This window comes from Centroberyx gerrardi, chromosome 9 (assembly GCF_048128805.1).
Source record: "Centroberyx gerrardi isolate f3 chromosome 9, fCenGer3.hap1.cur.20231027, whole genome shotgun sequence".
Taxonomy (NCBI): domain Eukaryota; kingdom Metazoa; phylum Chordata; class Actinopteri; order Beryciformes; family Berycidae; genus Centroberyx; species Centroberyx gerrardi.
In genome coordinates, this window is record NC_136005.1 from 4,459,838 (window position 1) to 4,477,091 (window position 17,254).

The 17,254-nt window shown below is 40.6% G+C and overlaps 1 protein-coding gene across 2 annotated transcripts in view; it reads left to right on the forward strand.

Moving 5' to 3' along the window:
* Window positions 1–2,287: 2,287 nt before the first annotated feature.
* lim2.2 (lens intrinsic membrane protein 2.2) overlaps window positions 2,288–17,254 on the forward strand; it is a 44,830-nt gene continuing 29,863 nt past the window's right edge. Inside the window, exons 1-4 of one of the 2 annotated variants that reach the window (XM_078285497.1) lie at window positions 2,288–2,337; window positions 11,766–11,926; window positions 12,654–12,778; window positions 13,682–13,827. In XM_078285497.1, coding sequence (XP_078141623.1) covers window positions 11,865–11,926; window positions 12,654–12,778; window positions 13,682–13,827 — 333 coding nt within the window. In that variant the 5' untranslated portion in view covers window positions 2,288–2,337; window positions 11,766–11,864. Of the gene's footprint in view, window positions 2,338–11,765; window positions 11,927–12,653; window positions 12,779–13,681; window positions 13,828–17,254 lie in introns of those variants that run through there. The other variant, XM_078285498.1, reaches the window with a different exon arrangement.

Below are 17,254 nucleotides of genomic sequence, written 5' to 3' on the forward strand. Positions count from 1 at the left end.
TGCAGGAGAAATATTCTCCAAACCCTGAATGACAGTGAGTTAGTTAATTAAACCTACAGATTAGATCGTGCAGGGATAATGTTTGTTGCTGATCTCATTAGAGATGCGCTCACAACTCCCACTCAACAAAGTAACACTATTACGGCATTAATGCTATTATTATTATGAAAGTGTTCACAACCTTAAGATATTTGGCACCAGGCAAAATGCAGCAGTACAGCAGTGATGAACCCTCCACAGAATAATCACACAAACAATTATATCTCTTTACAGCTTCATACTTCAGACGCAGTTTATTTAATTTCCACTGTACTTACGCACCTTGTGCGCCGTCAAAACAGCATTTATGGATATGACGGGCTTCATGTCTGCATCATCGACAATCTGCTACACTGTTGCCAATGGAGCAGAAAAGTGTTGCCCAGGTGGTCGCTGGTTCATGTCGTCATCACGCTGGGTGCACCAACTGATAATGTCAGACGGTCATAGCGTTGCATTTGTCTCGTTTTTATTTTATTTGGCAAATATGCATTCTTCTAATTCATCAAGTAAACAATAATAACGTAAATATAACCACCCTACACTACCTTGATTTGTTCGTGCTTCACCGCACCATCAGAGTGTGGAAAAAAGTTGAAGCCAGCTGAACTTTTTGTAGCTGCGCTCGCCCGACGCGCTGCTACATTTTATGCTGCTACGTTTGTAGCATCGTGTCGCCGGCTTCCATTGAAAACAAATGACTTCCTGTTGCTTTGTAGCCCGTAGTCTGAACGCACCATTAGAGTTTCACCGCTAGGACCAACTCTTAGTACTAGGAAGCTTTGTGAATATGGCCCCAGATCTTTTGTTCCAGTATAAATGTAGCCTAATGAAGCCTATTTTCATTTTCTTTAAATTAACATTTATGTACTTTCAACAGTACATCAATGTAATTTTATGTACTGTTGAACCTGAGTCCTCTGGTTGAAGGGTGGTCTCCCTATTCACTACAACACCTTGTAACCATGGGAGAAATAATGCATTGCATTAGTTAAAGTAGGACACAGAAGTCACATGTTGCTAGTCATCTATCAAAAGGTAGTAGTTGAGAGTGCCAGGATGTGACCTTTGAAGATATGGGACATGTGCTAAAATGCTACAACTGCAACTGTGGATCTATTGTAACATTCACTGTACCAGTCTCTGTGTCTTGCACTTCTCACTGCTCTCAAACCCACTGCCTCGTATTAAAAAACATATTTGGGATGGGTCAACAGAGCGAATAATACCACATTATGCCACTCTCGTTTCAGCATATCAAAAAAACAAAATGAGTGTCCCAGAGAATAACTGCCATGGGGATCAAACCAACAACCAGGAGGCAGGAAACACTAAAGAGCAACCAGGGAAGGTTAGTGGGCCATAAATGGTTTCTGTCTGAATTCAAAGTAAGTAGAATATGAACCGATCTTAAACCCTCAGTTAACCAGACAAGACACACTCACAGTTGGGAGCTGCCCAGTAAAACCACAGTCTTGTACTGTTGGCCACTGGAGCAGCTGGGGACTCAGTGCACTGATATGTATATGATGTAGTATAAGATGTACATGAAGAATATACTGTATATGACATAGTATAGGATGTATATGATGTGTGTATATATATGTAGTATGTATATGTATGATGCAGTATGGTATGTGAAGCCCTTTGAGACTTGACTGTGATAAAGGGCTATATAAATAAGACTAGACTAGACAGGGGCTTTGATGCTAGTTGTTGGAGGGGAGAATGTTTCTCACTCACTTCCCTCACCCTCGATTTGAGCCAGCAACCTTCCTTTCACAAGACTGGTTCTCTATCCTTTATGGCAGAAATACCCCAGGAGCATCAGACACGTGCATTCTCAAATACATTTTAGGTTCACATCCCGGTTGCAATATGATGTCTTGCAACCGGGATGGACACTAAAACAGGGTGAATGATTGACGAACCTGGATGAAGGGCTCCCACTCACTATGCCACCTTGATGCCCTATTTTTAAAAATGCTATATATTAATTATTTATGAAATTCATCATCCAATACCTCTGAAATATTAAGCACTCAGTTTGTAAAATCATGAACATTTTGTCAAACAAGGACTGAAAGTACTGTAATTTGTGTTGATGTTATTCTATCCATCATTGTGTTAAAGTATGTATCAAATGATGAATATCTCATTTTGGAATTAAACTTTTTATATGTCTTTCAGCAGCAGCAGCGTATCACAGTCTGTCTGGTGAGCGCAGCCTTCTTTGGTGCCTTTGGGTCATCGTTTCTCTACGGATATAATCTGTCAGTGGTCAACGCTCCCGCTCTGGTGAGTCATACTATTAGCCAGAGTTGTGGACTCGAGTCACATGACTTGGACTCGAGTCAGACTCAAGTCACAAATTTGATGACTTTCGACTCGACTTGACAAAATCAATAAAGACTTGCAACTCGACTTGGATTTTAACACCAATGACTCGTGACTTCACTTGGACTTGAGCCTTTTGACTTGAAAAGACTTGATACCTTCTCCCAAACCCAAAGATTAAAACGTATGTTATTTAAAAAGTGTGCCAGGAATCAATTCATTTCCCTTCATTTCCTGAATAAACTAACGTTAACGCTATTCATTCCCAGCAAGTCGACACTTCATTTCCCAGATCCACTTTGTTTGAACCAATCTGACAGCATCCAATCAAGTTGCAGGAGAGAACCATGAAGAAGTAACGTTATGTTACTGAGCACCAGTTAGAAAAAATGATACCAAAGATAATTTTGTTTGCATACAAAAACTACGCGGTGGTCAACCAAAAACGAATTGCAGTATGCAAAACGTGCGGGTCGAAAATTACAGACGGAGATGCAACAACTTCCAACTTCGTTCGACATTTGAAGCTGCACAAAGAACGGTAAGTCGAGGCTAATATATTAACGGAATTAGCGAGCCAATGCTTAGCTAACGTTACAGCTATCCGTTGCGTCCACTGCGTCCACTATGACTTGTTTAGGACTCGAAATTCAAAGTTTAGGACTTGGGACTTGACTTGGGACTTGTCAGTCTTGACTTTGGACTTGACTTGGGACTTGCCTGTCTTGAATTGGGACTTGACTTGGACTTGAGTGCAAAGACTTGAGACTTACTTGACTTGCAAAACAATGACTTGGTCCCACCTCTGCTATTAGCTAACTAGAAGGGCACTTGGAGAGCGCAGACCTCCGCCAAGGTTCGTGCTATCATTGCTTGTTCGTGAGTCGGATCCAGATCCGCTCCAAAAAAACTAACCTCCTTGGCGGAGGTAACTAGCCGTGTATTTTGGTTCTGCTACTGATTCTCCCTCGTTAGTAGCAATATTGAAAATGTATTACTCAGAAAGTTAAATGGGCCAGGTAGAAAATGTTTTGAAACCATCCAACAACGAGGATTCAACTGAAGTAATGTTCAGGCTCATGCCTTGTCCACACTAAGCCGGGTAAATTTGAAAACGCATCTTTATTTCTCCGTTTTGGACTTCCATCCACACTAAGACGGCGTTTTCAACCACCGAAAACTGAGCTTTCTGAAAACGCTCTCCAAAGTGGATACATCTGAAAATGCCAGCTAAGCTTCATGTTGTAGTGTGGACGGGGAAAACAGGGCTTATCCAAAATGCTGACGTGGGATTGTCATGTGATCTCAGGTGGTTGTCACACTCCCAAAAGACTCTCAGTCTATATTCTCTGTGGCCTTGGCGGTCTTGTAGTCATTTGTTACTTTCAAAAGCAACTCAACTTCGTCGTCTGTCCAGACAAAGAAGTCTGGCTCACTTTTGTCCGTCTTTTGTCGTGATTTGGACATCTTGTTGGCGCTTAAGGCTCTGCTACTGCAGCCATGACAACACTTCCGTAAACAGTGGTAACCACGGTGGTAACGACATAAACGTCATGGGTCGGAGGCTTGCGCATGCCCAGTAGGGTAGATTTCACCATTTTCCTATATTTTTTGCATATTAGTGTGGACGGGAAACTTTTAGAAAACGGCATGGAAACGTTAGTGTGGACGCAAACGACACGAAAACTCAATTTTCAAATTTACCCGGCTTAGTGTGGACATGGCCTCAAAACCCATTTATTTACAGCTCACATTTTAGGCATTTGGCCAAACTAATGGTCTTACCAGAGTGAGTCAGAATGAGTGAGCAGGTAGGGGGTCAGTGTCTTGCTCCAGGACACTCTGACAAGAAACATGGCTGGTGCTGGAATTGACAGAGACCTTCCAGTTATAGGACAGTCTCTCTACTAAGCTACCTATTTTAACTGCCACCTTATCAGCCATTGATTTCACTGCAATCTGTCACTTGCTGCCCCTGTCTACTGTTCTGGGCTGCATTCCATTTGATAATGATTTGTCCTCGCTTCGTGTCTCCTCCTTGAGGAGAGGAGAGGAAGCGAGTGAAACGTGTCCTGTCAACTGGAATGTCCTCGTACGTGATGTTTGAAGCGTGGCGTTTGACGCTCCTTGCCCAGTATCCCCTTCCCCTCCACGGATGACAGCTGTCTAGTTTTATCCACATAGAAACACACACAAAGTTAAGATTAATGTGTAATTCATCGATGTCATGCCCTAATGAGCCTTGTCTACCTCATGGAAGCAAAGCATCTTAAGCTGATGTGTGTCTGTGCGTTATTGTCGAACTTTTATGCTTTTGTGACTTGGGTTAGGCAGTGATCATGTAGGCTATGTGACATCTAACCAGCAATGAACAAAGTTTTTAGGGCCCGAGCACCGACCGGTGCGAAGCCCTATTGAAATGCAAGGAATTATTATTAGGGCCCGAGCACCGACCGGTGCGAAGCCCTATTGTATTTCAAGGAATTATTATTATTAGGGCCTGAGCACCGACCGGTGCGAGGACCTATTGAAATGCAAGGAATTATTATTATTATTATTATTATTTTTCTCGGGCCAAATAAATCGCATTTTTGAGGGCCTAAAGCTGCTCGAAAAGTTGCGAAACTTTGCACATGCGTCAGAAGTGCTGAAAATTTACGTATTTTATGGGTCTCGCGCATGGGTGTGGCAAAATGGCTCAATAGCGCCCCCTACAAAATTCAAAAAAATACTCATCGCTCTACGTTTCACCTACATGTACGAAATTTGGTAGGCACATGTATCATGTCCAGACCTACAAAAAACATCAATAGGTGCCATGACCTAAACCCAACAGGAAGTCAGCCATTTTGAATTGATTGTGCGTTTTTGCCCATTTACAGGGGTCATACTTTAACGAACTCCTCCTAGACGGTTCATCGGATCCATCTCAAACTTGCTCAGCGTACATAACAGACCTTGACGATCAAAAGTTATTAAAAGCTTGAGTTTTCCTCCAACGGTGTGAGCGTGGCCTGGCGTCGAATTTCCATGTTTCGCCATGAAACAGGAAGTGCCTGTAACTCCACCGTACATGGTCACATCTGCCCCAAACTTCACATGTTTGATGAGTGTCCCAGCCTCAACACATCGACATGCCAATATTCAGTTATGGTCATAGCGCCACCTACTGGCAACACAGGAAGTGGTTTGTAACTCGGCTGTACGTGGTCAAATCTGCCCCAAACTTCACATGTTTGATGAGACTCCCGGCCTGAACACATCTACAGGCCAATTTTCAATCATAGTCATAGCGCCACCTACTGGCAACACAGGAAATGGCACGTTCTATACTGAAAATTCTGAGCCGCGTCGATCGGTCAGTGTCCAGTAATGATGTGGCGGCTGCAGCACACCCCGACGTGCGCGAAGTGCGAGGGCCCGATCATCGCTGCTTGCAGCTTTAATTAGGGCCCGAGCACCGACCGGTGCGAGGACCTATTGAAATGCAAGGAATTATTATTATTTTTCTCGGGCCAAATAAATTGCATTTTTGAGGGCCTAAAGCTGCTCGAAAAGTTGCGAAACTTTGCACATGCGTCAGAAGTGCTGAAAATTTACGTATTTTATGGGTCTCGCGCATGGGTGTGGCAAAATGGCTCAATAGCGCCCCCTACAAAATTCAAAAAAATACTCATCGCTCTACGTTTCACCTACATGTACGAAATTTGGTAGGCACATGTATCATGTCCAGACCTACAAAAAACATCTATAGGTGCCATGACCTAAACCCAACAGGAAGTCAGCCATTTTGAATTGATTGTGCGTTTTTGCCCATTTACAGGGGTCATACTTTAACGAACTCCGTTACTCCTCCTCCTCTTGCTTTGTGCTCCCCATGCTTGCTGCAGCCAACACGCAACGGTTTCGCCGTTGTAGTGGTGTCTTGCTCTGGATATTAGTTATTAACTTCTCGCTTGGCCAATAAATCAAAACTCTGATTAGATATTTACTAAACTGGATGCATCGTATTCATCAGAGTCAATTGAGGCTCTGGAAAGTTTCATTGATAGACGATATCAAGCCGCGAGGAAAATGAAGCCGTCTTCGAATAGTCATGGAGCTCCCCGACCCAAAAAGTCCCGAAATCGGTCGACATCTTCCGAAAGTGCGGGGGAACAAACCATGGAAGTGGAGATATCCCTGATGCAATCAATAAATGAGAGACTTGGCAAGTTGGATATACTGGTCGAGCTGCAGAAAGATCTCCGCGACCTGAGGATAAGTTTGGAATTCAGCCAAGCTCAAATCGATGATCTGAGGAAGGAGAATGACTCATTGAAAGGTACTGTGGCTACTATTCAGAGAACAATGGGGAATGTCATGAAAGAAAACAAACAGCTTAAGGAAACGTTGCTTGACGTGCAGAGTAGATCGATGCGGGATAATCTGATTTTTTCGGGGATTCCTGAGAGAGATAATGACGACTCAGAGCAAACCATACGGGATTTCATGTGCCAACAACTGAAATTATCCCAGGCATCAGTACAAGACATCTCCTTCTCGAGGGTCCATAGGCTGGGTAAGAAGGAGAGGAATAAAACTCGCCCCATCATCGCTCGGTTCGAGCATTTCAAACAAAAGGAGCTAGTGAAGACCCGAGGCAAGGCCCTTAAGGGTACAAACTTTTGGATGAATGATCAATTCCCAATGGAGATTAATGAGAGGCGGCGAAAACTTACTCCCATCTTTAGGGAACATAGGATTAAAAACCATAAAGTTTCCTTAGTTGTGGACAAATTATATATTGATGGGCAGTTGTACAGAGATTCAGAGATCACTCCGTGGCTGTTTTAAAGTTTTGACTGCCTTGTCTGTCTGTTTTATCTTTTAGAATGAAAACGCGACCTAGTCATACTGACTCTATTAATTTACACTTGTCAAAGAAAGGTTTACATATCGCTCATGTGAATGTGAACAGTTTGGTAAATAAGGTGGATGAGATACTAAATGTTGTCCAGAAGAATAATCTGCATGTGCTTGCTATTACTGAGACTCATCTTGACCAAACCATAACAAATGGACAAATTGATTTGAAAGGATACAATATTATAAGGAAGGACAGGAACAGAAGAGGAGGAGGTGTTGCCCTATATATTCAAGAGCATCTGCTGTTCAAAGTGCGGGATGATCTATGTGTGAATGGACTAGAGATCCTGTGGATTCAAATTCACCTCCCTTTCCAACAACCAACGTTAATTGGATGTGTTTATAGGCCCCCAAAATCAAACACATTATACCTGGATAAAATATGTGAAAGTATTGATCTTGCTCTGGATGAAAGGAAGGAATTATTTATGCTTGGGGACTATAATATTGACTGGAAAAGTAGTCACTCTGATGGGAACAAGACTAAGTTTACTCAATATATAGAGAGTCGTAATTTATTTCAAATGGTACAGGATATCACAAGGTCCTCAAGAAACAAATTTGGGCACAGAACTGAAAGTATTATTGATCTGATATTCTGTAATGCTCCGAATAAATGCTCAAATGTTAAATCTGTCCCGTTATCGTGGACAGATCATAATATTGTGTGCATTACTAAATACACCAAAGTGCCAAAAAGACCTCCTAGAGTGACTATAAGACGGAGTTTTAAAAATTTTAACTTAGAAGACTACCAGACAGATTTGGCCGCTGTTCCATGGGACCTTGTGTATCTTGAGGATGATTTGGATTGTGCTGTTGATTGTTTTACGAAATTGTTTACTGATGTTGTTGAGTACCATGCTCCTATAAGGAAAAGTACAATTAAAGCCAAATCATCCCCCTGGATTGACCAACAACTAAGAGAAGCAATATTTCAGAGGGATGAGGCAAAAACTGTAGCATCTAGGTCAAGATTAGATTCAGATATTATGCTATATAGAAAATGCAGAAATTTTGTTGTAAAATTGAATCGTCAGAAAAAGACCCTATATTATAAAACAGCTTTTGAGGGATGCAGAAACAATTCAAAACAGATATGGCATACAGTGAATGGTTTGCTTGGTAGGTCAAATAGTACAAGTCCTGTTAGTGTGGAGGTTGATGGAAAGATTAGAACAAAACCAGTAGACATTGCCAATTACTTTGCTGACTATTTTGAATCAAAGATAAATGATCTCAGGTCCAATATGAATAACAATGCCTCAAATGAATTACTGGTAGGTGAAGTAGACAAAAAGATTATGAAGGGGAAAAATTGCAGTTTTGTATTACCAGATATATCATTAGATGACATTGAGAAAATCTTGATTTCACTTCCTGATAATAAATCCCCAGGGTACGATCTTATTGACAACAAATTGTTGAAATCTGCAGCCCCATATATTGCTAGACCTGTAAAGTATCTATTTGATCTTTCTTTGCAACAAGGAAAGTTTCCCACAGAATGGAAACATGCAAAAATCTGCCCCATTCCTAAGGATGCTAAAATAGCTTTTACTGCACCCAACAGTCGCCCAATTAGCTTACTCTCCTCCTTAAGCAAAATTTTGGAAAGAGTAGTAAGTGATCACATTTGGAAATATATGGAAACTAATAACCTTCTAACCCATGCTCAACATGCATATCGTAAAAATCATTCTACTGAAACCGCTCTGTTACATATGACGGATGAGTGGCTAAGTGCCCTGGATCAAGGTAAACTTGTGTCGTTACTTCTTCTTGATTTCACTGCAGCGTTCGATTTGATAGATCACACAATTCTACTTAAAAAATTAATTCATTATGGCTTCAGTAAGAATGCTATTAATTGGATGAAATCTTATTTAAACGGTAGAAAGCAATCTATTTATGTTAATGGCTCCTTTTCTTCTCCACGTATGATTACCTGTGGCATCCCACAAGGGAGTTGCCTCGGACCATTGTTATTTATTATATACACAAATGATCTTCCCTTAGTGTTAGCCAACTCAAATGCACATATGTTTGCGGATGATACAACCATCACTGCAGTGGCAGATTCACAAACTCAGTTGCATGAATATTTATCAAATGATTTTAAATGTGTCATCAAATGGGTGGAAAACAATAAATTGGCATTAAATGTAAATAAAACGAAAAATATGATTATATGTACTACAAGAAAGAGGAAGAAATTAAAGCCATGGTATTTAACATATGGCAGTGTTCAAATTAAAGAGGTTACAGGAGTCAAATTATTGGGAGTTAAAATACAAAACAATCTCTCATGGACGGCTCATATTACAGATCTTTCTAAAAGAGTGATGAAAATGGCAGGAATGGTTGGACGAATTGCAAAGTTTTTATCTAAAGACATTCTAAAGGTAATATCTCATAGTCTAATCTATAGTCATATTAATTATTGCTGTGCAGTGTGGGGCAATGCAGCTCAGAGAGACATGAGGAGACTGCAGATCACACTTAACAAGGCAGCAAGAATGGTCTTAAGGTGTGGGTTTGAAAAAGGAGTGAGTGAACTACATATTACAATGGGATGGCCCACAGTAGTAGAGCATGTGAGACAACATTCTATAGTACTAATTTCAAAAATTCAAAAGTTTAAAAAGCCAGTTAGTATTAAGGACAAACTGCTATTAGTACGTGATAAACATCAAGTTAACATAAGAATAAGAGATAAAAATCATTATGTACTACCAAAAATAAAAACTGAAATGGGAAGACGGACTTTTATTTTCAGAACTGTTAAATTATGGAATTCATTACAATAACTCACTCAAGAACAGTACGGCGGTTGGATTGTTGATTGCAAGATTTCAAGATTTAAATGTAGTTATCATCATACGATTGTATTGCACTGTCAGTAGGTTTGTAGAGTGAACACATGTAGATTAATATGTGTATATATGTAGGTCCATACGGGATAAGTGTCAATGTATGTAGGTTATATGTGTCATGCATGTATGTATATGATATATGTGTGTCAATAATTATGTGTTGTATAATATGAATTATTGTATGCTTAAATGTTTTTAATGTGGACTCTTGGAAGATTAGCCAATAGGCTAAAAGAGATCCAAATAAAATCAATCAATCAATCCTAGACGGTTCATCGGATCCATCTCAAACTTGCTCAGTGTACATAACAGACCTTGACGATCAAAAGTTATTAAAAGCTTGAGTTTTCCTCCAACGGTGTGGGCGTGGCCTGGCGTCGAATTTCCATGTTTCGCCATGAAACAGGAAGTGCCTGTAACTCCACCGTACATGCTCACATCTGCCCCAAACTTCACATGTTTGATAAGTGTCCCGGCCTCAACATTTCTACATGCCGATTTTCAATCACTGTCATAGCGCCACCTACTGGCAACACAGGAAGTGCTTTGTAACTCGACTGTACATGGTCAAATCTGCCCCAAACTTCACATGTTTGATAAGTGTCCCGGCCTCAACATTTCTACATGCCGATTTTCAATCACTGTCATAGCGCCACCTACTGGCAAAACAGGAAGTGGTTTGTAACTCCACTGTACATGGTCAAATCTGCCCCAAATTTCACATGTTTGATGAGAGTCCCGGCCTGAAGACATCGACATGCCAATATTCAGTTATAGTCATAGCGCCACCTACTGCCAACACAGGAAGTGGTTTGTAACTCCACTGTACATGGTTACATCTGCCCCAAACTTCACATGTTTGATAAGTGTCATGGTCTCAAGACATCGACATGGCAATATTCAGTTATAGTCATAGCGCCACCTACTGGCAAAACAGGAAGTGGTTTGTAGCTCGGCTGTATGTGGTCAAATCTGCCCCAAACTTCACATGTTTGATGCCAGTCCCGGCGTGAACACATCTACAGGCCAATATTTACTTATGGTCATAGCGCCACCTACTGGCAACACAGGAAATGACACGTTCTATACTGAAAATTCTGAGCCGATCGGTCAGTGTCCAGTAACGATGCGGCGGCTGCGGCACACCCCGACGTGCGCGAAGTGCGAGGGCCCGATCATCGCTGCTTGCAGCTTTAATATTGTTTTTATACTCCTAAATGACCATAGATCTAGCTGTAAGTAAAGCAAAGTATTAAATGCTGTTAATGAGGTTTGGTAAGGATTTATATTATTTTAAGCAGTCGAGGCTGCGAGGACGGAGGATAAGATGCATTTTGGCCAAATGGAATGCACCCCTGGTGTTGCTCGGTGGACATATCCACACACACACACACACACACACACACACACACACACACACAAAAGCTCTGGACATACAATGAGAGGGTAACCTCAGTGTGCAATTTCACCTTTATACATGCCAAAGATTAAAAAAAACTAAAAACTGGATTGTCTATCCACCTACTTTTTTCATGTTATATTTGCACTTTGAATACTTCTCCTTTTTAAGCACGATAAGCCTGATTCCTGTCTGTTTTTCTGCAGTATGTAAAGAACTTTATCAACAAGACATGGATTGAGAGGTATGGGACGCCTGTTGGAACTCAAACAGTCAATTTACTGTGGTCCATAAACGTCTCCATAATGGCTATCGGGGGACTGCTTGGAGCAATTGTTGTCAAATTTCTTGTCAAAGCACTTGGAAGGTAAGTTACATTGCAGAAATCTCCACCACAACAAGGGATTTAACGTCGTAACTTCCATAAAACCACTAAACATAGCTTCCTGTGGGTGTTAAATCTGTTTTCTTAAAACAACTGAAACAAGCTGCCAATGACAGGAAACAATTTGACTTGTTTCAATAATAATCTTGTTTCAAGAATTCCTCTGAAATGAGTATCATCATCTTAAAATAAGCACAGTTCCTCTGTGATTGACATGGGGCTAGTAAAAAATTGTAATCATTACTAATGACTAATTTGTCTTTCCAAATAGGATGATTAGACCTGCAATTATACCCAAACCGGGTCATACCAAACTTTGTCCATCTTATTCATTTGAGTATTTAGTCTTACTTTCCTTAAATAAGTGAGATAGGGTGAGATAATTTCACAACTTGTTTCAAGAATTTTCTTGAATCAAATGATATAATCTTGATACCAGGGGAGTGATGTGCTGTATGTCAAGATATTGCCAATTGTATTTTAGTAATGTTCTTGAAACAAGTGAAACTGCATTGTCTCACAACATTGGCATATTGTTTCACATGCTTTCAGGAAAACAGGACTATAAGACTCAATAAAAAATTAAATCACTCTGTAAGGCAAATGTTTTCTGAAGCTATCATCAATCTGCTTCCTTGTCTAATCTCACTCCAATATGATGCAATATCATCTCTCTCCCCTTCCCTATCCTCTTCTTCTGTCACTGTAGGAGAGGCACCTTGCTCGTCAACAACTGCTTTTCACTGGTGGCTGCTGTGTTGCAAGCCTCGGGGGAGAGGGCTCACTCTTTTGAGATGCTCATCATTGGCCGTTTCATATTAGGGATAAACATTGGTGAGAATTTCTTCAGATATGCTGCAAACTATTTTTTAATTGACTAAGAACACATTTGTGTTTATAGCAATGATCTGGGGGATTAGTCACAGGGGGAGGGAGGGGTTCCACATGTGCACACACTCACATTTAGCAGTTGGGTGTCTTGCTCAAGGGCACCATAGCGGTACTTGGTAGACAGAGGAGAGAAAGTTTGTTCAACCATCCAGATTTATCCCAGCCGGTTGTTGCAGTCAAACCAGTGACCTTCCAATCAGAAACTCTTTTCATGAAGGTGATGATACTTAGTTGCTCAGATCTGATCTTCTCATGGTCGTTTAAACAAGGAGACACCAGACTGAATCTGATTTTCCCCTGGTAAGACAGCCAAGACAAGATCAGATCTGGACCGCAAAGTGTTAAACGATAACACTGGTGTTTTTTAATGCATTTCTTATAGTCAACAAATCCTATGAAAATAACAAAATCAAATGTAAGCTAAAAACCTTGAAATACAGCTCACAAAGACATAGTTTACATTTTAAAAATCGCTAACTGTTACCATAAAAGTCAAGCTATTGTAGTTATTACCAAAGACTGAAAACGTGTTTACGGTTGGCTTATTAAGTTGTTTGAGGAAAAAGTCGGCCGGCCCGGTGCATCACGATGATGAAATATGTTGCCCAGAGCAACGGCATGGCTCTTTGACGTGTTTATAATACAATGGAGTTCTATGGCTGCTGGGACATGAGGCTTCATTGGGCACCGGCTACATGGACGAGACTTGTTGGCAAAACAAAATCATTGCTGATTTTGTTATTTTCATAGGATTTGAAAATAACATTTTTGTTAACGGTAAGAAATGCATTAAAAAACACCGGCCTTATCCTTTAAAAGTAATGTTTTTTCTGTCGCTGTCCAAAGGTATTTCTCTCAGTGCCTTACCCATGTACCTGGGAGAGATTTCTCCAAGGCATATCCGAGGCTCTATAACCCAGTTCACTTCCATCCTGATTAACCTGGGTGTGCTCACTGGACAGATAATGGGCCTTCCTGAGGTACTTGGCCAGGTGAGTGGTGTGGGGAATTAGGGGGAGATGGTTGTTATGGCACATTTGTACATCTTAATTAATTCGGAAAAGGCTATATGTTAGATATTTTGTACTTACCTTAGAGTTACAACAATATATCGGTTTGCTGATATATTGAACTGACATTGGCCTTTTCTTAAAATCAGATATGGGCAGGTCATTGTGGTCCACTCTCTGTCTGATATGATGGATATGATACAGGTTGTTGGATTACATATCTAGGTTACCACAGTGTCAGCAGTGGTAATATTATGTTTCTAGGGATTCCTGTTATCATTAGGGGTCCAAGCACCACAGTTGCTGAAACCATATAGTTTTTGTTAGGATTCTTCTTCTTTTTCTGCCTTCAAATGATCTGTACCCAGTTGTGGGTACCCCCCCGCAAAAAAAAGAAAAAGAAAAAGAAAAAAAAGTTCCAATTCACTACAATACAAACTGTGCTGCAGGAGTATAAGAAGTGTTTATTTCCCCATTCTGAAGCCGGATTTTAGCAGGATAGAATCAACATTTATTTCCCCTTAGATTCCGTGGCTCAACAAAATCCATTGCACCTATTGTTTTTCATTTCGGCCTTGAAAGTTTTCCACCAGTTTGACCCTTTTCTTTTTCGATTTTTCTCTTGCAAACTTGATCCGACCTCCACAACTTTTTGTACAAAACATTAGTAGACATACAAAATGATGGCTATTACACAGATTTTTGATACTCCTAACTGTTTGGCTGTGAAACACAAAAGAATTTGACGCCAAATATGCACAAAGTGCATAAGACCACATTTGGTCATTCTCCATAGTGTCGCCTTCAGGCCAACATTGCAATAGTAGCTACTTTTTTATTTCTACTACAAAGTTGCCTCAATCTCCACCAAATTTTGCATAATTCTTTAACCCCTAAATGTTTGAGCAACTAAACTTCATATAAATGTTTGTGAAGGCTTAAAAGTGTGTTGGACCACATTTGGTTGCACTCTATAGCTTTACCATGAGGCCACAATTGGCAATTTTTCAAATGGCATCATGTCAGGCACCATTTCACCTGCAGTTGCAGGACTTTCACCAAACTGTTTTATCTCCTGTGATTTGTAGCATTTTTCCAAAATGACGAATCAAGCTTATATTCTCACTGTCAAATCATTTGCCCCATGGGCTTGGACCCCATGTGCAGCTATATTTATTATTATGTATTCAGTCCAATAACTGAGGCATAGATTGTTAACTGAACTGTCTTTCTAATTTGCCAGCTAGATAGTCCTGGTGACTCATAACCTGGACACTAAGAATGGTACCGATTAGCCCATCTGCTAATGCTGTGGTAACCTAAATAATAGTATCCGTATCAGCCTTCAAAGTTGTGTGGGTGTGGTTACAGGAGTCCAGGTGGAACTTCCTGTTTGCTTTGATTGCACTTCCCGCGCTGCTGCAGCTGAGTGTGCTGTCCTTCCTCCCTGAGAGCCCTCGCTACCTGCTGATGGAGAAGAAGGATAAGGCTGGTGCAGAAAAAGGTACATCACCTTTTCTACAAGTAAAATACTGTAAATGTATAATTGAGAATTAGTCTATTAATCTAATAAGATGTCCTGGTTCACACCAAATCTACTGTGCTACAGTTAAAATGAAATTTGTTACTGAATTGCATTAGACAGAGTTTTATTTAATGAAATGATTTCCATGTAGTTTTGTATCTGTATGTTAGGAAGAGTTCTACGGTAGGCTAGAGATGGGTCTGAATAATTTAAGCAGCATCTGCTTCCAGGTGTCCGTTAAAATAGTGGTGGAAGAATGACAGTCTGACTTTTTAGTACCACGCTATGTTATGGTAGCATAGTGGTAGCGTAGTTGTGGTTCTAAACAAAATCATGAAAACATTTGTTACAAGGCTGAACGAATTAGGCATAATGGCACAACAATAACAAGACACTTGTTCATCAGTTTTCTAAAACATACTAATCTTCTAATCCTTACTACAATGGAGAGGATTGGATGTGGCCAATTTGTACGTTTATTTGGTCTGAAAGACTTAATAACTCGTCCGGATAACTTGGTAACTCATCCAAACTACTTAAGTCATCTTAGAAACCCGCCCGAACAAAATAAACGTATAAACTGGCCACAAAAACACCCCCAAAACATTCACCTTGCATTTCAGGGCTCAGAATTATTTTTATTAGAGTTAAAGTAAGTAGTTTCCCCAAATGTTTATAGATAAATATAAATATATATCAGTGGTTATAATATAACCACTAATTCTGATCACCCACTGATCAAAAATCGAGGGTGTGGAAGAGCCCGTCCACCATCACATTCACCATGTACAAGTTTCCATTCTTTAATTTAAGAGTTTTATTGTCCCTAATGGAAAAATTTGGTGTGTAGACTGGCATACACACCAAATACATTCACATTTTAATTAAAAACATGTCACATGTTAAATGGTACACTAGAAACAGAACTAGATCGAATTACCTTGGATGTGGGGATATGGGGTGTAGAGTCTCTCTGTTAAAGCTAAATAACTAAAAAATTCAATCTTATCTGTTAAAATCTAAATAACAAACATAGTGGAAAACATGACGTAGAAGTGCATAGGAAGGAAACACATGATAACTCGTGGTTGTTATGTGTTTGAGGCAGCCTTCAGAAGGTTCCTGGGGAAGGAGGATGTGACCTCAGAGCTGGCAGAGGTCCAGGCAGAGAGCCAGGCCCAGAACCTGCAGATCATCTCCGTCCTGGGGCTACTGAGGAACAGGGCTGTCCGCTGGCAGATCATCACTGTGATTGTCACCTTCGCCTGCTACCAGCTGTCTGGCGTCAATGCTGTGAGGCTCCATTCATACACAGAGAGAAAGTCTTAATCAGGGGAAAAGCAGATTGGTGTCTGTATGCTTGGGGACCTGGGGGTCAGGAAGGGAGCATGTCTTTGAAGCCTCAATGGAGGGAATGACGTACTAGAGACCAGACCCAACACACTATGATGTATTACTGGTAGAAGCGCAAATTAGTGACGTAATCACTACAGTTGTAATTTTTGGTTTTGGTTATAAATGGAGCATGGCGTTAGTAAAGGTAGAACACTGAAGTCGTGCGTGCCATCAGCTGTTCGGCTATCAGCTGTCCTATGCAAAGAGAACATCAGCTGATCAGTATCAGCTGACTCTCACTCACCAATCACATTCAAATAAATCAATGAGGCTGTTTTTATAACCTGACAGCTCACACTCATTCTGCTATCATTCATGCCACTGCTGCTGTTGACTCAGGTCAATGCCAAAACTCCCTCCACCACCACAACCTCCTCCTGCTATTATTTGTACACAGGATGCTAGTGCTAGCTACCTCTGAATTATGTCTGGTTTTATGTTATGGTTTTCATATTATTGAATGATGTCTACTATGCCTTTTATTGTGCT